At 37.0% G+C, this 23,594-nt stretch overlaps 1 protein-coding gene across 1 annotated transcript in view; it reads left to right on the top strand.

The window, feature by feature from the left end:
* The window catches only part of fgf11b (fibroblast growth factor 11b), a 63,430-nt gene that overhangs the window by 6,747 nt on the left and 33,089 nt on the right, over positions 1–23,594 (top strand). Inside the window, exon 2 of the mRNA XM_051910668.1 lies at positions 21,328–21,438. Within this exon, the coding sequence (XP_051766628.1) occupies positions 21,328–21,438 (111 nt within the window). The remainder of the gene's footprint in view (positions 1–21,327; positions 21,439–23,594) is intronic.

Genomic DNA, 23,594 nt, shown 5'->3' with positions numbered 1-23,594 from the left:
AATTTTTCAAATAATATTCTCTTAGAAATAATGTACAAGAAACCTAATAAGGGATGTAACCAGTAGGAACAGTATTGATTATCAAACTGCTTGTACAGTCAATTAAACAGAATTTTGTTTGTTCTCTCTGAGAGCACACACAGCACTTGTTCAAATAATTAATGCATTAAGTTGTAGTTCATTATTGAGTTCGTTAGTCAACAAATTAACAAAAGATCTATTGTGTGGTTGCCGCTCCTCCTGGACAAGAGGCAGAAGTGAATAAAGATATTGGAAAAGTAAATATGACAGAAATGAAAGACATCAAGTCATCATAATACTGAACGGTTAACACTATTGATCCACGTGTCAGGGCCGGTGGGACAATATGTGATTTACCATCTGAAAGAGTCGAATAATGTGGTAGGAAAGAAAACCCACATGTAACTAATGGCCTCTACCACACACGTTTTATTTGTGCTAACATTAACTGAGGCATTCTGTGAGCTAACAGCATTAATCTGTTAAATTCTTCGCTAGCGGCCTTCCAAAATGAATTAAAAGGTTTGAGTTTCCCTTACAAGCTCTATTAATTGAATAATTAGCTCATTCTGTATTTGACAGGTTTCAGATGGGTCACATCGAGTAAACCATATTTTAGACTCTAAATGTTGACATACACCATAAGAAACACCTGACATATGTCAAGACATACACTGAAAGAAAAAAAATCCATAGAAAAATGGAAAAGGTACTGGTAATTTTCTTAAGTTTACAGACATGTCCTTTAACCCTAAAACACAACACAATGCATTGTGTAGTTCAAAACATGGGTAAAACACATGTGAAAATTCAATACAGAAAGTTCCTTTATATTAACACAGTACATTGTGCCCTATTACAGACTTTTTGTTGAGTGTAAGATATACAATGACCGACCACTAACACACTAACTCCAAAACATCTTCCCATTCAGCTGTCCTGAGAGCACCAATCCTGACAAATCTCAGCTGCAGCAATCACTGCTCACTACCATCTGTATGAAATGAATATCCGATTAGTCTTGCGACTGCAACAGCAGCCAAGCGAGTTTCCCAGACTCTTTTGTTGATATTGAGGACGCCAAACATACAAACATCAGCTTATGTCGTTACACAACCAAAGATTGGGAAGGGTTTCATAATCTATCAAGAATTTAATTCCAGATGAAAAGATAATTAAAGCTGAAGGGATTGATGCTTTTGTTTTGAAGGTTTATTTCAGTGCTGCCTCTGGGTTGGAGTGCTGGACTTAACGGATTGAAGAAAAGTTCCATCAGTTTGGAAGAGATCAGATTAGGACTAAATTTGTCTGAAAGAGATCAGAGAGAAGGCAGCACTGAGATAAATGCCACTAGCCTGTGATTAGTATGAGTGAATTCATGGTGGAGCAAATTCACATATATTCATCAAACATCATTGATGTTCTATATAAAAAAAGTCACTAAAATGGAAATGAGGCTAAAAAATGGAATGAAATACAGAAAAAAAAATGTACCTTTGCAGTGCGGAATTTGGTATTTCGGGCAAAAATCTAAAATTAGTGGGGGGAGCAGAGCTTAGTAATATACGAGAATAAAGAATGCTTTATCTTTATGGAGCTTTTTGGTTACGGTACAGCCTGCTGTCACCAAAGGAGCTTTGTGGGGAAAAAGTAACTTTTCAAGTCAGACAACGCAAAAGTAGCAATTTCAAGAAGGAAACAACACTGTAGAAACAGTATGTGCATACAAACGAAATGTAAGCTATGTTTTTTTCCTCATTTCAAAGGATTTTGTCAAGTCTCTACAATCTTCAGGTGTTATTTGTTTAAATGGTGCACAAAACTAAAGTTGGTACATTTGTGATATCACAGTATATTAATTACAGTACTACAAATTATATTACTTATTCTGATTGTAGAATGACAAAACACATAATGCAACAGGCACATGAGTAGTAACAAAGTCCCTTTCAAGGAAAGTCTGTTCACTCGGCGGCCATATTTGCAACGCCTCCGGGCAGCTATTTCGGGCATCCAAGACCAAGTCCAATTTAAATGGGGGAATCTTGAAATCCCAAAAACAGCTTGCTGAACTCACAATTAAATAACGTATTTCAAATCAGCAACAAAATCTGACATGAACTGTCCCATAAATGTTGTTTCTTGTGCTCAAATAGCATTAAAAAAGCTTATTTTTCAGGCTGGACCAGCCAATGTGCATGTGCAGCCCTAAGCCCGAGTCTCAGCTACAGTGACGCAATGATGCGATTGGCTCTTTTACTTAAAATGCGGGATGTATTCCGCCATATTGCGCATTGCAATTTGTCCCATTCACAAGTAATAGGAGTGAATCATCTTTCTGTATCTAAATGCAGAATCCTAAAAAAGGCCTGGAGATAAGAGAAACTAAGAAAATTCTCCAAATTGAGGAACAAGAACACTCCTGCAGTTTTTTTTTTAAAAAATAAGTACTTATTTCTTGTGTTCCAATAAACATCCTTAAAGCATGATACATTTTCTTCTTTTGGAGTCGACTCCCCATCACTATGCAACAGTGCCCATTCACTTTTTCAGCAGCATTGGTTCTGGAAATAATTTTTCCATTAATTCCTTTGTTAAAGCGTTACAAGCCATGAACAAGGCCAACCAGCAATGAGGTAAATCATAACATTACATACTTTGATTTGAAGCAAAAAAGTATTTGAAAACCGGACAAAAACACAAAAGGTACAATACTGTGTACTTAAAGAGATAGTTCACCCAAAAATGAAAATTCTGTCAATTCTCGCCCTTAGGATGTTCCAAACCTGTATGAATTTCTTTCTTCTGCTGAACACAAAAAGATATTTAGAAGAATATGGGCAACCAAACAGTTGATGGCCCCCTCTGACTTCCATAGAATGGAAAAAAAACTACTACAGAAGTCAAGAAGTCCCCATCAGAAGAAAGAAATTCATAGAGGTTTGGAACATCTTGAGGGTGAGTAAATGATGACAGAATTTTCATTTTTGGGTGAAATATATATTATACATATATATATTATATATATAATGTTTAAGTGTATATACTGTATATATATATATCATTATTTTGAGAGCGTGGGAGATTACATCATTCGCAGTGCTTCACGGGAGTGGGCGGAGCTAAAGAAATCTTTAGGTGTGTTTTGCTTGTGTCTACGATTCGTAAATTTTCTGTACAACATCATGGGTAATGTAGTTTTTCACCACAAATTCCATCGTTAAACAATTATTTTAAAGCTAAGTTCAAATAATGCAGGCTGACGGCTTCAACAGAAGCAAATACTATTGATTACCAACCTCGTAATTTACAATAAGGCTGGCTTTAAAGGTTTGTAAGTTATCATTAAAAATTGAGTTTTTACTTCTGGAACCTGACTGTTGCACACTATTTGTTAGAGTATTAAATGTTACCGCTCATGTCTCACAGATCATGTAATGGAATTATGGCACCTTTAGGTACTGACAGAGAGCACTTTAGCTTTATTTACCCTAAAACGATGAGTAAATGCCTCAGAATCGGAAACACCCCCATGCCCTCTCTTCTCACTGCCTAATGACATTGCGAATGACAAAGAATGCCTTAATAGCCTCTCTCACACAGCAGCTGAAATTGAATTTGTGGATACTTTGATTAAACCTGACAAGGACAGATTGAGTTTGACCTCTAACAAGAGGGAGACACACAAAAGGAGTGTGTGTGCATGTGTGTGTAGAAGGGGCAGAGGATAAGGAGGAGCAGACAGAAAAGGTAGAGATTTACCTCAATAATTTCTGAGCACTTAGTGCCTGGTGTTGACGTCATGATCGGGCAAGGCTCCATTACTTCTGGGCTGTCATCCCAGAGAATCAGATTGCTTTATAGTTACATATAACATCCACCACAAGTACCGAAACCAAACCGGCATGTAAAACCACCTTTCATTCAGTTTTTTAACATTCAGCAGCTTGCTCTACAGTATTTTAAAGCTCGCTAGTCAGCATTTATCTATACTTTCAATCTCTCACTTTGTCAATTCACAATAAACGATGATTGAATCTGACACAGCTGTCATCTCAGGGGATGGGTCCCTTGAGGTCACACAATGATGCTGACAAGGTCATGTCAAACATACAAGATAGAAAGACAGAAAGATTGAATAGTCTGACTGGATTATTGACCTGCAAAAGATTAATATCCATAAACACTCAGTAATGTTCAGTTGGGTCTTGTGGTAGAAACATGGCATTAGAAATTTAATTGTTTTTGAAAAGCCTTAGAGGATGTATGCTAGAGCAAGTCACATTGGTGCCTAGTTTACTTATTCCTGCCATTTTCACTTTTGCTGATACTTCACACAGTGAATCTAACATACAGATGGAAATAAAAAGACCCGATTTGGTAGAGAGCAAAGGTTTAAGAACTAAAGAAAGAAAAGAGATGATGAAGATGGGAAGAACATAAGGATATATTTCCACATGGATTTCAAAAAGTAAAATGTTCCTAGATCAACAATCTTGCTGGACCTGGAACAACATTATGATCAACCAATCAGATTTTAGGAATTAAGGTTCAGGAATTCTTATTTCCCTCTGATTTGATAGGTAGTTAATGTTAAGGGTTGAGTATAGGGTTTCTGTATTCAAAGTAGGACTGCTCAATTATGGCAAAAATCATAATCACAATTATTTTGGTAAATATTGATATCATGATTATTTAACACGATTATCAGTGGGCGATATGATTAAAGTCTTATTTCATGATATGAGTAACTTTAAATGTCAGTAAAATTTCACAATTATCGATACTTCAGCAAAAACTAATATTATGTTAATGTAAGTGAAAAGTCCTCAAAACAATAAGAACAAATAAACTAATTACAAACAAAACTGACAAAAAATTCAACATGAACAAAAATACAAATGAAATAAACAGTGCTTTAGGTTTTTCAGGAAGATGTACTAACAGTGGTATTCAGATTAGTAATAGCCTACAACAGAAATTGTATAAAGTAATCAAATGTAAAAAAATAAAAAAATAAATAAAAAACCCCACTGATGTATACATTAAATATAGAGTAATCCTAATTAAAACTACAAAAGTATTCATTCAAGAGCAGTAAGTGATTTTATCTTTGTCTTTTGTTGTTTGATTAACAATAATGACTGCAGTAGATTTATTAGGCTGCTGTCACTTTAAGAGCTGCACGGATCCAATGTACTGTTACACACGTGTTTTCTTTCTCAACTGTTTACATTCATTTAAGACATAACCGACTGTATTTACAAGTATACTTACCAAAACAGCATTTCGACATATTTGTGAGTAGGCAATTTGACTGTTTAGGTGCAAATCCAAAGCCCACGGTATACTTTGCTAATGTGCGTTTGGAGCGCACACAGAAAACCGCCTAGGGAACACTGTCTCTTTTTAGCAGCTTAATGTGCTTTTAATAACACTGTTTAATATCAAGCAGTTTAGCAACAGTAGACTGCATTTTACAACACTTACTTATTTGGCTGATTTTGATGTTAAGTTTGGCTTAGGAAGGAACGAAAGCACACCACTGTAAAGGAAAGGATGCGTACTAGACGGAATGCGGCAGTGGAACAATAATCCTTTTATGTTGATTATCTTGTTCACATAATTGTTGGCAGCCAAAATCACAATCGAAATATCAATTACGATAAATCACAGAGCCCTAATTCAAAGAGAACTTAAAATTACTAATGCACCAAAAAGAAAAAAAAGAAAAAAAAAATTCAATTTAGGCTGAAAAAGTTTTGGAGGGCTGTACATCCAGCCTGGTCTCATTGAAAGTTACGTATTAATACCTACGTATTAACAAAGACACAAAACGTACATTTTTGTACGTTTAGAAAGGTGCTAAAACGTACAATACTGACGTAATTATGGCACTAAAACGTAAAAATACTTACGTTTTTACAGCGAAAAAACGTAAAATATTTACGAATCTTTCATGTCATAAAGATATATGTATAATTTCCATTTTATCGTTTTGTAGATAAATGTAAGATCCCTAAACACCATCCCGAACCTAAAACTACCCATTTTATACATAATGTTTAAAGAATAAAACAGAAAAAACAGAAATGTGTAGGAAAATGACAATTTTAGTAAAAATATAACATTAAAACGATATTTTGATCCACTAATCCTACACCTACCCCTAAACCTACCCATAACCATTTCTTTAAACTACCTACTGTTATAAACAAAAGAATGACAGACAAACAAGCGTAATCACAATAATTTATTTTTTGCGAAAATGTCAAAAGTGGTACCAAAAGTAGTTCAAATGATGATGAGTTCCATTCACAGTCCTCTCTGGCGGTAATAGTTTTTTATAGGGTACAGAGCAGAATTTAATTTATTAATCCATGAAAATATGATGAATCCGGCTTCTCTCCGTGAAGGCGCGACACTCATTTCAAATGTCAATCCACTGAAACACGGCATGTCGCAATCTGTGAGAAGCAGGTGAGAACCAATGAGCGTTCGATATCAGTGCCGTAAACATGTCGTAACGCTTCTCGAGGGTGGCGCTACTTTCAAATTTGAATCATAACGAGCGCGAGCTTTGACTGTTTTGGTCGCTGTTGTTGAGAATGAAGATGAAAATCGATGGATAAAGGGCTGAATTTGGATCTGTTCCTTACAAACATATGGATTCTAAAGATTTGGAGTACAGCGAACAAATAAAATGGATGTGATTTGTGAATTTATGTTGTGCTTTGGTGTATCTTATGGTTGTATCGTCAGCCGCTGCAGGAGAAAACGCCTTCTGTGTCTCACAGCAAACAAACTAAATATTACAAAATGGTTAAAAACATCGTTAAATCATTAAAGCCACGATTTTAATATTAATACATGGGAATTCATATACATTCACACTTTACGTTACATGATTTACGTTTTTTTGCTGTTAATACGTAAGTATTTTTACGTTTTAGTGCTATAAATACGTCAATTTGTACGTTTTTGTGTGTATGAAAACGTAAGTAAATGTACATGTGGTAGAACCACAATTTACGTAAAAATACACGTTTTCTCATGAGATCACGTCGGTACATCACAAAAGCAGCGATGTTTAATTAGTGCTTCTCCGATGACACGTTTTGACTGTGTCAGTGTATTTTGTGCAAACAACATGGACAAGCTACAACAGGCAAACATCTCAGCAGAGTGGACACACTTCACCATGACCAAATTATGCTAGAATAGCAATATGTAAACTTTATTTTTGGTTTTCAGTTAAATTAACTTTCATTTTTGTGCAAATTCTGCATTTCAGTCATCTTTATCCCCATTCAAAAGTGGAAAACTAATAAGGCTTTCATTTCTATGGAAAAAGTAAACTGAATTATCTAATAAATTTGGGTTTTTTTGGAAAGAAAAACATGTCAAAAAGTTGTTTGGTTTTGTGCACTTAAAAACTAAAGCAAACCTAAACAGCAGCCAACTGAATTGAAGAAGCAAATAGAAAACTGCAGTGCATACAAGCATTTCAAATAACATGATTTGAGGGACCCTAAGGGATCACATTTAAATGTGCATATCCACTGCAGACTTTTTTCCTTTTTTTTCTTCTTTTTTTTTAGATTTTATTACAGTTCAACTAAAAACTAAGTAAATTTGGTCAACTGCAATTGCTTTCCATCCTCATATAGGTATACGATTCTTTGGCATCCCTTGTGGAAACTGAAAGGAAGTTTGTGAGGGGCCTACTGCTTAAGACATTGAAAACTCCTGCAATAGAAGATATAAGAAATGGAGTAAAATAAGAAAGAGAACAGGCCAAGAGGAAAGATCTGGTGAAAGAGGAAGAAATAAAGAGGGAGAAAAGAAGAATGAGAAACATGAGAAAGATAAGAGCGGAAAAACTGCTGAGAGATGCAGACCGAGAGACAGCAGAGAGAGAGAGGGGACTGGTGGGGAGTCCTAATAAAGGTTGAGGGAAGCCCTGGTAGTTTGGCCTTAGTCAGGGAGGGGAGTCACAGATGCCCTTGGCTGCTCACTGAAGCAGCGCCTGTAATTACTCTGCACTCTCTTATCATTACGGGGTAAGCCGGCATCTCACAGCTATAAGGCAGCACACCACACTGTACTAGACACTCTGTCCCAGAAACTCTCGTACACATACACACAAAAACACCCACATATACACGTTCCATGCACTAACACAAAAGGTCACTTGACAGTTAACCTCTATCGATCCAGTGAACACCAGAAGGAAAATAGGGTGCGACTTCTGGCTCTGCTACCGTGTGACTGAACAAACCACACACACATAATTGAATGAACACAATGGAGTCTTCGTCTTGCTTATTGCAATTTCTGTCTGACATTGAGGAGCTGCACTGGGCACTGCCACATTTTAAGTAAACAGCCATATCAATACAGAAGCTGGATGAAGAGGACATCCCCCTCCTTACAAAAAAGTCTGCATTATAGTGTGTGTGTGATAACACATGTGGGCAAAAGATTAGCAAGAGACAAAGCCGAAAAGCACCAGCAGGAACATAATTAGCAGTACTGTGTTTGTATCACTGTAGCTAGTGTAGGGAATATCAATGCTTCACTAATAATGCCAACATTGCTTAATTCTTCTCCCAGTGGGGTTGGTTGTATAGAGAGGATTGCTTGTTTAAAGAGGATTGTTGGTTTGTATGTTGTATGTATGTTTGCTGTTTATTTCCCAAGCGTCTGTCACCCTTAGAAAGTCAGAAAAATACCATGTAACAGTACGAGAATCCCTTAGCCAATCATATTAATTAAAAGTCATCGATGCGTGAGATTAAATTAGAAAGAGCTAGGGGTGAAAAGGGGATCACTGGAAGCTTGGTGTCGAGATAGAAAGAGAAAAATTGCACTTTTTCGCGGGTCAAAAAAATGGCACAAACAATATTGATAATGTGCAACACTGCTCTGCTATAATATCAATTAAATGGAAAAACTTGCATAAAGAAAGCAAACAAAATCAAAATTGACTATTTACTTTTTAAATACACATTCCTAGTCCTGTGCAATTTGCATGCTATAAAAAATGAAAAAAGGATGGGTTTTTTTTATGATCTTCATGATCATAATGCAGTAGCTTGCCTTGCCCCACCTCTCACATGACTTTCCTATTCTATCAATTCTACCTTTATTTATCCTTTCATCTTCCCATGTTTACAGACTACAAAAAGCAGAATCATGAAGAAGATAGTATCGACTTAAAATGGATGAGACAGTGAATCAGGCAAATGCTTAGAACAGTCAAGCCTCATTTGATAATCACAAACTGCAGAACCAGGAGTGTTAACTCTATCAGAGTTTGTATTGTAACAATCTCTACAGAGACCTCTAAAAGTGTTACTGAATTTACTCCCAAATAGAGTTAAAAAAAAAAAACCAACATGGAGCTAAATTTGATCTCTAATAAGTAGGAATAGTGTAAAGCTTTCTATTTTTTTCCTGTGGCTCAGTGTAAATTTAACACTATAAGAGGGAATAGCTATTCAATGTAGTATATTGAGCTAGAAATAAAACTAGTCATATTCCCCACAGCCTGTGTGGTAACCTCAAAGTTTAAATCCCAAGGAAAAAAAAAACAAAAGCGAGTGTTGAATGATTGAGAGTAAAAAACCTCTCCTCTTGTTTGCACAGAGGATATGATGAAAATGTTTAAGTTTTAAACCCTTTAACATTTAATTATCATTCCTGACCAATCAGTAACCATCATAAATGTACCTCTCAGTTCCTTTATTCTTGATGTCTGCTGTGGTGCAACTGTAAAGTGCCTCACTGTATGATGTGCTGAATACAAAGTGAGCTTTGAAGAGTTCATCAATGTCAAAGACACTTTTAAATGCCTTCTTGTCCACGATGATGTAGAGTTTCTGGATACTCAATTTGTGTTCCCTAATGCAGAGGAGGAAAGGCTGGAAAGTGTTAACAGACACAAAGGTCTGCATGTTTGTACCAACCTGTAATGAAAGGTAAAACAGCTTTGGTAAAATATATATATTTTTGCAGGATGAACAAATAAAGCAAGACTCAATCTGCACTTTCATTTACAATAAAAAAATGACACTTTGTACAATTGAAAAATACCTTCAGAAACATCAAGAAATGCCTGAGGGGAACCAATTTTTGCTGTCATATGGTGACCTTTTGTGATTGGAGGAAGAAATGGCAGCAAGATAAGTATCAACCTAAACAGATAAAAGACATGAAAATAAAAGTAAAAAAAAAAAAAAAAAAGCATAGAAAGGTTTTCCTTGCCTCAATCAATATATACTAGTCATATCCCTGGTATATTGCAGTCTCAAGAAATTTCCACTTTTTCAAGAGAGTCCTGGAACCTCCAAAAAGCATAAATATATTCTGTTCAATCTTGCATATAAGATAAAGTACTGAATCAATACATAATACAAGTGTAAATATATAGGTTTCGTATGAAGTCATGATACCTTTATAAATGAATAAGCTATAATCATAAGCTTATGAAAAATGTGCAGTGTTAGGGTGCTCCAGGACCAGGATTGGGAAATATGTCTTTAAAAAAGCTTACAGGGCTGCAGCAGGTCACCAAAGATGTCTGTGCCCACTTTTGTCACTGATTATTCCTTGTAGGCAATTTCTGTGTCAGGTGGCAAGCCAGATATTTCTAAAACTGCAGAAAGTGAGAGATATTAGACAGAATAAAACCACTGATAAGACAAACATTTTGTACGTTTTGTATAAAAACAATATTGAGGCATTTATTTATGCACTGAAAGATGTGTAGCTTGTGAGCTGCAGATGCAGTTTGTAAAAGTAAAAAGAAGACTTTAACTTCATGGACATATGTGACTACTTCAGCAAGTTTTATTTTACAGCTCAAGCAATAACATTAATGACCACTAAAAGAATTATTCACATAAAGTATAAGAATATCTCCGGACTCTTCAGAGCAGTGAAATACGGCGTTTATGAGGTTTGTTGTTAGTGACATGAGATGTTACTGTAAAGTAACTAGGTAACGAGGTAACTGATTAATTACTCACCTGAATGTTCTAGAAGTGTTCGTTTGAAAATCAATATGGATCTGCTCTTTGATAAGTAATAACGAGTTATTGTACAAAACCGGGACGTTTAGAAATATGATATTACAGCGTGTCAAATTAACGTCTCGTTTTACTGAGATAAAATCCTGCCTGGCGTCTTTCAAAGAACTGTAAAAACTGTAAAATACATTATAAATGATACGAGAGCGAATACAATAAATGTATTTTTCCAAAATGCTATATTTCTTTCAATAGACAATATCTTAATTCCTTGAATTAAAAATATCGTGTACCCTCCAAAGAAAACAAACGCCCGATATCTAACTGGGGTAGGGACGTAGCCTACATGGAGGTGTGTTTAAGTAGTTTGATTCTCGAAAATGACACCAACACTTGACACATGTTGATTCGGGCTCTTACTTTTAAAACTTACAAGTACTGGACTTCTGAAACACAAAACTGTAAGTACATGAAACTTACTTTATTTCCACATGTACATTAGTGATGCTTCTGTATCTGTTCAGTGAGAGTTGATTCAGTAACCGCTCAAGTTCAAGGGACTCGTGAGGTCTCTTTGAGCGATTCACTAAAAGAACTGTTTCTTAAGAGTCGTTAGGTATGTTAGAAGCAGAGCCGTTAAATAAGGTTCGGTAAAAACGGTAAGAAGCTTTTGAGTAAAGCATACGTAACTGTAACCGTCTGCTCTCTAATCGCTCTCGCGGTACTTTGATGTCAAACACCGGTTTGCGCACCTTCAAGTCGAACACGCCATGTGTTTGCGCGCATGTTTTTGGGGCACAGCCATAGCCATACTCAAAAGTTTCTTACCGTTTATTTGTTTTATGCTATGATAATCATTGCAGACTGTAAACTTATATTCATTTGAGCTGCCACTGAAAAGCATTAGAAAATATTTAAAGAAGAATACATTCTTTATTTACTTTTAACACCTTTATTTTGTTATATCTCGTTGCCTATTCATGACATGAATCATTAACGTAGTTTCATTTACATATTGAAGTTAAATGTTAGTAACATTAATTTACATTGGAGTAAACGTAGATTTCCTTGCTTATGTTGTACGTTTAAGTTAGACTATAGTTAATTCAGAGCATGCATTTCTCAAGAATTATTTGAAGATTTATGAGAGGGATAAATTCCAGTATCTCCGAGCATTCATTGTGTCAGTGATATTGCCCAAGCTACAACGTTTTGCCATACTTTGGATAATTCCTGTAAAATATTGTTTAGCTATCCAAAACATTGGCCATACAGTACATAAATAATAATAATAATAATAATAATAATAAAAACGTTTGTCTGACAGTAATAAAAATGGCAAAAGACAACATGCTAAAGTGGGATTGGTCAGTAATGACTTTAGTAACTCTTAGCAAAGAGATCTGAACTACAGTTTACAAGCTGAACAATGTGTGTAACATATAGTCCTATTCAAGGGAGGGATAAACAGATAAAGATAAATCCCTGATGGGGAACATGTATGCACTAATGCAGTAGATTAACACAGCGTTGTGTAACAGGATGAAGTGCACTGTTACACACAATGCAATATAATGCCTATAGCATATGGAACACACACTTGAACTTACTGCCTTCTACTTAAAGGAATAGTTCACTTAAAAGTAAAAATTCATGTTGTTCCAAATCTAAACCCGTTTGAATTTTTCTTCCATGGAACTTCCAACAGAAATTTTGAAGAACAGTATCGATTTTCTTTGCTGTTAAAATGAATTGGGGCTGAGTATTTCAAGCTTCAAAATGGACACCTTTTATGTATAAAAGAGCTCCATGTGACTCATGTGCTATATTCCAATACTTATTTGATACATTCAATAAACAGTTTGAGGATTAGGCTATACCAAAATTGAAGTCTTTTATTCACTGATAGATTTCCCCTTGAGTGATCTGTTAAATATTGCGATTTGGATCAGTCCTATATTTATGAACAAATCATATAGCTTCAGAAGACTTGCAATATGAAATACTTATGGCCCCCCTTTATGATTTTTTTTTTTTATGGGGCATTTGCATCCCTGGAAGCATTAAAGGATTAGTTCACTTTCAAATGAAAATGACCCCAAGATTTACTCACCCTTAATCCATCCTAGGTGTATATGACTTCTTTCTGATGAACACAATCAGAGATATATTAATAAATATCCTGACGCATCCGAGCTTTACCTATCTAATATCTATCTATCGCCAGACCACCTCCTTATGATGGATGGATGTAGATGGAAGCACTTTCTTCAGCCCATACTCATTGGTATCGCTCACTGTCATTATAAAGCTTGGATGCGTCAGGATATTTATTAAAATATCTCCGATTGTGTTCATCAGAAAGAAGAAAGTCATATACACCTAGAATGGCTTGAGGGTGAGTAAAGCTTGGGGTCATTTTCATTTGAAAGTGAACTAATCCTTTAACACACTGCCATTATAATGGAAAAGAGCGGCCATTAACAGTTCTTCAAAATTTCTCCTTTTTGTTCCATGGAAGAAAGGAAATCATATGGTTTTGGAACTGTGAAATAACTGTGTAGAGATTAGAAGCTGAAAGACAAATAATGACAGATAAAATAAATCCAACATAAACAGAATTCAAGCATTTATGTCTCCAGTAGCAGCTTCCTGTCGGTTAGCTAAATCCTTGCAAACAGTATTTGATCCAGTGCATGCGAGTCTGAATAAGTGAGAGAGAATAAAAGCTGGTGGCTGGTCCTCACAGGCAGGATTCGGCACAGCACACCAACCGTCACTTGCTGTATCTCCAGCGTGGAGTTGGCAGCAGCTCAGTGATTTCTGACAAAATTACCATCTGTAACAGCCTGGAACTGGACACTGCACACTACCACTCCCCACACACACCTCACCTCCGCCGGATAAACAGCACTCTGGGGGGAAACCAGAGCGGTCGCTTTCTTTCTTTTCTCATTTTCTCTCTCTCTTAAGATTTTTACACAGAGGGGAATCTCTTTCTCATACAGTTCTCTATAATCCAGCTCCCAGAATAGCACATTTCAATTCTTTTTCTCTTCTTTTTTCCCTTTGAAAATGAGTGATACTAATAACAATCTCATTTCATTAAAAATTCAATATGTAAAAACACAAACGATTCTCCGCATACACCAAGGAGGTCTGGTTAGCCAATCATATGAGCGTAAATGCCATCCCAGCTAACAAAAAATAATACAAATTTTCTAAAAACATTTTGCTAATGCTCCCATTAAGTTATGAAAACGTTACTTCTTAATGTTCTATAAACGTTCAGTTTTTGAGGGTTTTAAAAATGTTTTATCTTGATTATACGAACGTTAAAGGAACTTTCCATTTGATCATTTCACTAGCATTATGGGAACGTTACTTTTGAATGTTCTTCAAACATTCTGAAAGAAGTAGTAACATTTAAAATGTTAGCCAAACATCCAACTAAAACATTTCAGAAAAAAACTTCCATGAACAAAGTATAAATAATGTTTTTGTGCTAATGTTTTGAGAACATTATTAAAGACCAAATAACTTTGAACGAATGTTCTATTAACATTACTGGAATAATGTTTGTTCATAACCTTGCATGAACATTAGCCAAAGTTCTGAAAACATTCCTGCACTGTGACAAATTATTTTCATGATTTGTTATCACAACATTTTTTCTTTTGTCAAATCAGATAACATAATATTTTGAGTTTCTGTTGATTAAAACAATCACCTTCATTGAATTAACTCAAATTTTTCATTTCAATGAACTCAAAATTTTAAGGCAACCAGGTTACTTTTTTAAGTTAAACCAACAATTCTGTTTTACAGTGTGTTAGCTGGGATGTGACTGCATAAATCCAAACACCATAGTATCACTATATACTGAGAGCAACCCACCAGTTACTTGTGTTCTTACACAGAACTAAATTAGTACATAATGTCATACTTTATTAAATGCTGTTAAACACCATGTTGGCATGTGTGTGTATATGTTTTCTGTCACTTTGCTGTGTCATGCTGGTTTTTGGATGTGGTGATGAAGAGCCATGATAGCTGCAGTTTCCCGCTGTTGAACAGTAGCGTGGGATGGTGTTCGCAACTCGACGGCTACGCTGATACTCTAAAGTGAATCATCAGTGTCGCCATTCCAATGGAGGACAGCTGAGATTCTGATTAACCCTGTCATGCTTCAGCTGTCAAATGAGGCTGTAAGTGTGTACTTTATGCCTGTCCAATACATATAGAGCCATCTTCTCTAATGAAATTATGTCAAATGCATCCCTTCCCCCACCTCGCCTGGCAAATAATCACATGATCCCCCTTTTTTTTGGTTGGATAATGCATCATATTATTATGCCACATGGGTAATTATTAGAAATTGAAGGAGAGATGGGGGAGAAAAACTAAGAGACCAAAAGAAACGAGTTGGAAATATTGTAGTCATTTTGTGCGTGTAAATGACCAAGCGAACGTAGAATTGTGAAGATGTGATGTTGAAAGGGGCGTTCACATAAAAGAGGGTGGAAAGCAGCTCTGCAGTATTTTGTAGCGAATGGTTTTGCAAATTGCAAATTAATTTCATTGCATTGCATTTCAGTAATATTTGTTATGACAGAACTTATTGTCTGATAATGTAAAGCTAATGACTTGATTTATACTAAGGAATTATCTGCTAGGTAACATGCATAAATAATTTAGATTGTGTAAAAGTGATGCAGGTGTATTCCCTTATGCTTATCCACTGGTACAACAGAAAAGGTGTGTTCGATCTTAAGCGGCGTTGCGCAGACCGATTGGTGTATGACATCAAAATGTACCACGAGAGCAATTTGAAAACACACAGATTCGTCTGCTCTCTAATTGTTCTTGTGGTAATTTGATGTCATACATACAGGTGCTGGTCATATAATTAGAATATCATCAAAAAGTTGATTTATTTCACTAATTCCATTCAAAAAGTGAAACTTGTATATTATATTCATTCATTACACACAGACTGATATATTTAAAATGTTTATTTCTTTTAATTTTGATGATTATAACTGACAACTAAGGAAAATCCCAAATTCAGTATCTCAGAAAATTAGAATATTGTGAAAAGGTTCAATATTGAAGACACCTGGTGCCACACTCTAATCAGCTAATTAACTCAAAACACCTGCAAAGGCCTTTAAATGGTCTCTCAGTCTAGTTCTGTAGGCTACACAATCATGGGGAAGACTGCTGACTTGACAGTTGTCCAAAAGACGACCATTGACACCTTGCACAAGGAGGGCAAGACACAAAAGGTCATTGCAAAAGAGGCTGGCTGTTCACAGAGCTCTGTGTCCAAGCACATTAATAGAGAGGTGAAGGGAAGGAAAAGATGTGGTAGAAAAAAGTGTACAAGCAATAGGGATAACCGCACCCTGGAGAGGATTGTGAAACAAAACCCATTCAAAAATGTTGGGGAGATTCACAAAGAGTGGACTGCAGCTGGAGTCAGTGCTTCAAGAACCACTACGCACAGACGTATGCAAGACATGGGTTTCAGCTGTCGCATTCCTTTGTGTCAAGCCACTCTTGAACAACAGACAGTGTCAGAAGCGTCTCGCCTTGGCTAAAGACAAAAAGGACTGGACTGCTGCTGAGTGGTCCAAAGTTATGTTCTCTGATGAAAGTAAATTTTGCATTTCCTTTGGAAATCAGGGTCCCAGAGTCTGGAGGAAGAGAGGAGAGGCACACAATCCATGTTGCTTGAGGTCCAGTGTAAAGTTTCCACAGTCAGTGATGGTTTGGGGTGCCATGTCATCTGCTGGTGTTGCTCCACTGTGTTTTCTGAGGTCTGAGGTCAACGCAGTCGTATACCAGGAAGTTTTAGAGCACTTCATGCTTCCTGCTGCTGACCAACTTTATGGAGATGCAGATTTCATTTTCCAACAGGACTTTGGCACCTGCACACAGTGCCAAAGCTACCAGTACCTGGTTTAAGGACCATGGTATCCCTGTTCTTAATTGGCCAGCAAACTCGCCTGACCTTAACCCCATAGAAAATCTATGGGGTATTGTGAAGAGGAAGATGCAATATGCCAGACCCAACAATGCAGAAGAGCTGAAGGCCACTATCAGAGCAACCTGGGCTCTTATAACACCTGAGCAGTGCCACAGACTGATCAACTCCATGCCACGCCGCATTGCTGCAGTAATTCAGGCAAAAGGAGCCCCAACTAATTATTGAGTGCTGTACATGCTCATAGTTTTCATGTTCATACTTTTCAGTTGACCAAGATTTCTAAAAATCCTTTCTTTGTATTGGTCTTAAGTAATATTCTAATTTTCTGAGATACTGAATTTGGGATTTTCCTTAGTTGTCAGTTATAATCATCAAAATTAAAAGAAATAAACATTTGAAATATATCAGTCTGTGTGTAATGAATGAATATAATATACAAGTTTCATGTTTTGAATGGAATTAGTGAAATAAATCAACTTTTTGATGATATTCTAATTATATGACCAGCACCTGTACACTGATTGATCTGTGCAGCGCCGCTTCAAGTCAAACACCTAAAAAAACATGCTTTTTCCTTTTTTACATCGTATTTTTTGTTCCTAACTTAAATGTGTGACATATATTCAATTTCAAGCACTTTTATGTCCCAGGGGTTGTCATTTAATAAAACTAAGAGTTCTTTAACAGTTTTTTTTTCTTTTCTTTTTGTTTTATGTTTTATGAAGGTCACATTATGAAGGTCACTATAGTGTACTTTCACTTTGTTAAAGGAGGAGATGATATGGTCATTGAAGAGCAGCTTGAGATGCAATATGAGACATGAAGTAAAATCAAGGTAAATATCACTTAGAAGAATATTTTTATTGTCATTTACAATCAAGTTATGTAAAAAAATAAATAAGTAAAAATATATATATATATGTTTAAAAGGCCATTTCTACGACAAAATGTTGTCAAATGCAGTACATAATGTGAGAAAATGACACTGTGGTGGAAATGTTTATAACATGCATGACAGAATTTCTGTCTTATTTTTTGCATGGATTTAGACTACTGGCCATTTTAGTTGACAGTTAAAACAGTGAAAGTGTTAAAAGTTTGTTTTAAGAGAGTTTATGTTTACAGGGTCCAAAGTGCTTATAGTTGAAGAAACACCCAATACACCCAACTGCTCACCTCGGAAGTAGGAGCTTCTCATGTGTACTTGAAAGCAGAAAAATTTCCTATTCCTACCAACACTTACTTCTTGCTGATCTTAGACTAGAGATAAAACCGCAGCAGCAAAACTAACACATACACAATCAGACACACACAAGCCTAAGCTTTGCAACCTCTTTGTGTCAGTGGAATTTTTATCAGGATTTGCGTGGGTGAAATCAATACAAGCTTTTACCAGGTCTTGGGAAAAGTTCAGCAGATTCCACCACAGTGCTATGCATTGCTAAAGGTGTCGTGACAGCAAAGAAAAGTAAAAGGCCACACACACACACATTCAAGAACTCGCACTCACTGTGCAGGACGTGTAGCGGAAAAGATCTTCATATCAACTTGTGATTAGATTGCCCGATTAACCATTAATTACAACAAAGCAGTTCTCAGTTCATTTTGAGTTTGACATGATGAAGCATGTGAATTTGAGATTGATTGTCTTTTTGACCCACCGGCTTGACATTTATACAATACAAAACCTTTAACTAATATCCTTTGCAGTGGAAACTCATAACAAGCCAGCCTATCCCTCCAGATAATCGCTTTTCTTCCTTGAGAGATTTCTTTCATTTGAATTTCACTGTGGGGAACGAATCAGCTGGTCCCAAAAAACTGTTCTTACTACATTTTTTCACTACATTTACTACAACTACACATTTTTTGGAACTTCAGGTCTGTTTACAAGCAATTTTATGTTTAGCTTTCCTTTCTCTTGTTTCTAAAATGAACAGAAAGTAGGCCGGAGGGACTGTGCTAATAAAACATTCAGCTTCTGTTCTTCTCCTCTAGTCTCATAAATAAACGTGCAATGCAAATAAATCTTTTATAGAGTAGCATACACATTTTATTTCCAAAAGTTCTGTAGTGACCAAAGCTTTTCTAAAAAATAAAGATGAGGCTAAAGTGAATACAATGCTATAGGATGAACTGTGAAGCGTTCATGGTAAAATGGTCACAGGGAATGAGAGTGCATTGTCTTCAAGCAGTTATACATGAGAAAGTGTAAATGTCAAGTGAGTTATGCATACTAAATGTTCATGACTAATGCATCATCTGCACCGTATGTGAGGCCTGTGAAAGGTGGCCTATTCTGATCTGACCCTTCAGGTAATTTGGAGGCATCTTCATGTGCATAAGGAGCAGCTGTGCTCTGGATATTGATGCTAAATTAGTCAGTGGTTCTCAACTGGTGGGTCGCGGCCGAAAAATGGGTTGCAGGTCTGCTGGTATCACGGACAGCGGGGGGAAAAAAACAATGCCATGTGCAAAAACCCTTACTGTATAAGTGCTAAATAATTAGCATAGCAAAATAAAAAGACTTGTGACCTTTTAAAAAAAGAAGCATAAAATGCTTCCTATATCTTTTGTTGTCGAAAGCTGAGCTTCCAATCAAAGTATTTTGTCAGGAATTCATCATGGTAGAAGTAAGTCAAGTTAGGCAGATGTCAAAATGGACAGGTTGCTTGACACAACCCTTCATCCTTGAAAACCATGCATAAAATTGCAAAAGGTAAAAGAAAATATGAACCGAAATACATTAAAGTTCACTTGCAGAGAGAATAAACATTGTTGGTTTGTCCTGCTGGGAGACATTTAGTAACCAATTTTTTATTTTTTTTTTGTCTGTCATGTTCATGTCTTGTTAATCATTCCCCATAGCGGCGGGCTTATGCAGCTCTTGATAACATTAATTGGCTAAGTTATAATGATTGATTGTAAGGACCTTTTTGTTTAATTTTATCCAATATAAATTCTGGGTCCTGGTACAAAACCAGTTATGAGCCACTGAATTAGTCACTGAAGACCCAAAAAAAAGTATTTGGACATGTGAACCACATTAACTGTTGGAATTTCATGGCAAATGCAATCTGCAACTAGATAACCAAATGGCATCAAGCTCTTCTCATAGCTAACTTTTCCAAGCCATTTTTGCAATTACTTTTAACCAACTGGTCCCAAGGTTTTTAATGGATGTATGAAATTGGTTCCCCTCAAGGTGTCCTACCAGAGTAACCACAGGTGTTAATAGTTAAAGGGTTAGTTCACCCAAAAATGAAATTTCTGTCATTAAGTACTCACCCTCATGTCGTCCCAAACCCGTAAGACCTTCGTTCAACATATTTTTGATGAAATACAGGGGTTTCTGAATCACACATAAACGGAGACTGTCCTACTCCAAAAAACGACCCTATAGGTCGTTTTTTCAAGCACCTTATTACGACCTATATTTACGTTTTAAAGTCATGCGCCCTCTAGCTGGCGTAAAAATAATGACATAAAAAATAATGAGTGTTATGTTACATCTGTCGTCATGAAATGACGTATGACCACCGTTACCAATCAAAATGCGTGTTCATTTAAATGCAATGTGTGTACTTTTTACACAGTCCCTTACCCACCATTTGTCCTATTTCCATTTAGCAAAAATCTTTTTTTTTTTTTATTAACGACTACACCTACACCTACCCTTAGTGATTTATAGTGCAAATACACTTTATGAGCACACACGTTCCCTGGGATCGAACCCACAATCACATGATTGAATGATGTTGTATATATTGCAATTCTCTAACAATTGAGCTACGCGAAACCCACAATATGGCGCAGATAAAGGAGTACAATGCATTAAAATGAAAGTGTCCTGTTGTCGATAGGGACGCAACTTTAGTAAACGCTCCTATGAGTCGTATTTCAGGGAAGTGACAAATGACCTATGTGGGCGTATTGGTTGGAGGACATGTTGGGGCAGCAATGTCATTGCTCCGTTTGAGGTCCAGAAATGTAGTAGACAACGTTAAAATAGTCAATGTGACTACAGGCTGAACAGTGGTTCAGGCTTTTTGTGCACAAAAAAAAAAAAAAAAAAACGACTTTATTTAACAATTTGAACTGTTGTCATACGCAGTTGACGTAGTGAACGCAGTGCAGGCTTCTGTGTTCTATGTCCACTATTATGTTCTTTAGGAACTGTTTTAACAATGTCTTTAATACCTTTCTGGACCTGAAGTCACAAACTGTGATGTTTTCTCCCAGGACTAACATTGTGTCTGTGATTGTGTTTTCTCTCTGCAGAGCCACAGCTAAAAGGCATCGTCACCCGTCTGTACAGCCAGCATGGCTACTACCTGCAGATGCTGCCGGATGGCACCATGGACGGCACAAGGGACGAGAACAGCTGCTTCTGTAAGTGTGTGTTCTTTCTCACTCGTTATTCACACCTGACAGGCTCAATGTGACCTCTGGTTGGTCAGTTGTAGAAACTATTGAGTTGTGTCTGCGTGTGTCCGTACCTGCGACCGCTAGATGGACATAAAATGAACTTTTGATGTTCATGTCATTAATTCCCTCTGTCTCCTTACGTACATGTTCTGTCTGTCTGTCTGTCTGTTGTAATTAATTTGAGAGGCAGTGTTGGCATATGTCCCCTATGTCAGGCCTAAGGCCAGGTGTATAACATTTAGCCCATGGTCACTGGTACAAGTCTGGGGAATCACACTCAGCTGAATTAAAGATCTCATGCCATGGCATGAATATTTGTCTTGACAGGATTTAAGGCCAAACCCGATAATTAGAAGAGGATTTTCACATATTCTTGGCCATGTTGTGTATTTTAATCAGATGTCTGGAAGTGATTTACTTATTCAGTTTTTCTGATAATATTGTCGTGCTACTGCTTTGGGTCGATGCAGTGGGAAACGCGGGTGAAATGAGCCACGACAAGGGGATTCGTTCACAGAGTTTACTGTTCTGCACAGATGTAAGTCACAGTTCACAGCGCACTCACCAACAGTATCGTTCATGAACACACACTTTGTATGAAACTGATGTGGCTGCTAGGTGCTCTTGCTCCGGCACAGGACGGCAGTTTTCCGACGTGCGATGAGCATGCGAGCAACCCCAAAATCTAACTAAAGAAAAAAACGTAACTTTTACGCTCTATACAAAAGAGTGCGTAACTGAACAACCAATAAGAGACTAGATCACAGAAAGGGTAACTAAAATACTTAAAGGGGCCATGTTCTCTTTTCTACACTATTCCCCCTCTTTTAACAGTACTGAGTCCCTTCAGTAAAAATAGCATAACAGTAACTAAGAAATAGTGCATGTAATAATAAACAGTATCTTTAGTCTGAAAAAGTCCTTCAAGGCGTTAACTCTGAAATAACATTCCATAAGTACTAGTACTTAACTGAAAGTCTGGAACACAGTCTTTTTTTTTTTTTTCTCTTAATTATTGTATCTTGCAGGCTTACGAATTTCTCTTCCTCTGTTTGTCCTCTTGATTGTCTCTTCTTGTCCTAGGTCTGACATTAGCCCAAGTTCCCTTTCTTTTTGCCTTCGTCCACGAGCTGCTGGTTGACGTTTTCTTCCTTTGTCCTGGTTTTCCTTGGGCTCAGGGTCAGAAGAAACTGAATCTGTTTCACTGCTGTACTGGGTTGCGAGCTGTTCAGGATCAAGCAAAGGCTCTTGAATTATAGGATTACTAGTGGTATCTTTGCTCTTTTGCAGGATCTGACTCCTTTGACGCTTAACCCATGCTGGAATCACCTCACAGTCATAAGGCTTAAGACGGTCATGATGCATGATTCTCTTTTGTCGTAACCCCTGGACCTCATAAAGCACCGGGCCACAGCAGACAGATATCACAAAGGGCCCTTTCCAAGGTGCTTGGAGTTTTGGACTTTGTCCCTTCTTTTTGGTGCTGTCCCTCATGTACACAAGATCTCCCACATTATACGTCCTCTCTTGAGACCTGAGATCATACGTCTTCTTTTGACGTTGTTGAGCTGTTTGGAGGTGCTCTCTGGCAGCATCATGTGCTTCTCTTAAGCCCTTTTCCAAGTTGTACAGGAAGTCGGGAACTGCCAAACTATCTGACCTCTGCTCTGCTATGCCAGACCATAGATCCTGAGGTTGGTAGACTTCTCTTCCAAGCATCAGCCTATTTGGTGTGAATCCCGTGACTGCATGTTGGGAGCTACGATATGCTGATGTAAGTAGAGGAAGATGCTCATCCCAGTTTTTCTGATTCTGGTTCACATAGCAGCGAATCATCTGAAGGAGTGTGCGATTGAACCGCTCAACTTGCCCATTTGAGGCAGGGTGGTAAGGGGTCGTCCTTGTTTTTGTGATCTGCAAAAGACTGCAAACATTCTTGAATAGTGAACTTTCAAAATTGCGACCCTGGTCTGTGTGCAGTTCGAGTGGTGCACCAAAACGGGAAATGAACTCATAAACTAATGTCCTAGCTGTTGTTTCTGCGCCTTGGTCTGGAATAGGAAATGCCTCCACCCATCGAGTGAATTGGTCAATGATGATGAGAACATACTTGTTTCCAG

Source organism: Ctenopharyngodon idella, chromosome 10 (genome assembly GCF_019924925.1).
Source record: "Ctenopharyngodon idella isolate HZGC_01 chromosome 10, HZGC01, whole genome shotgun sequence".
Classification (NCBI taxonomy): Eukaryota; Metazoa; Chordata; class Actinopteri; order Cypriniformes; family Xenocyprididae; genus Ctenopharyngodon; species Ctenopharyngodon idella.
This window is presented reverse-complemented; position numbering and strand designations above follow the sequence as displayed.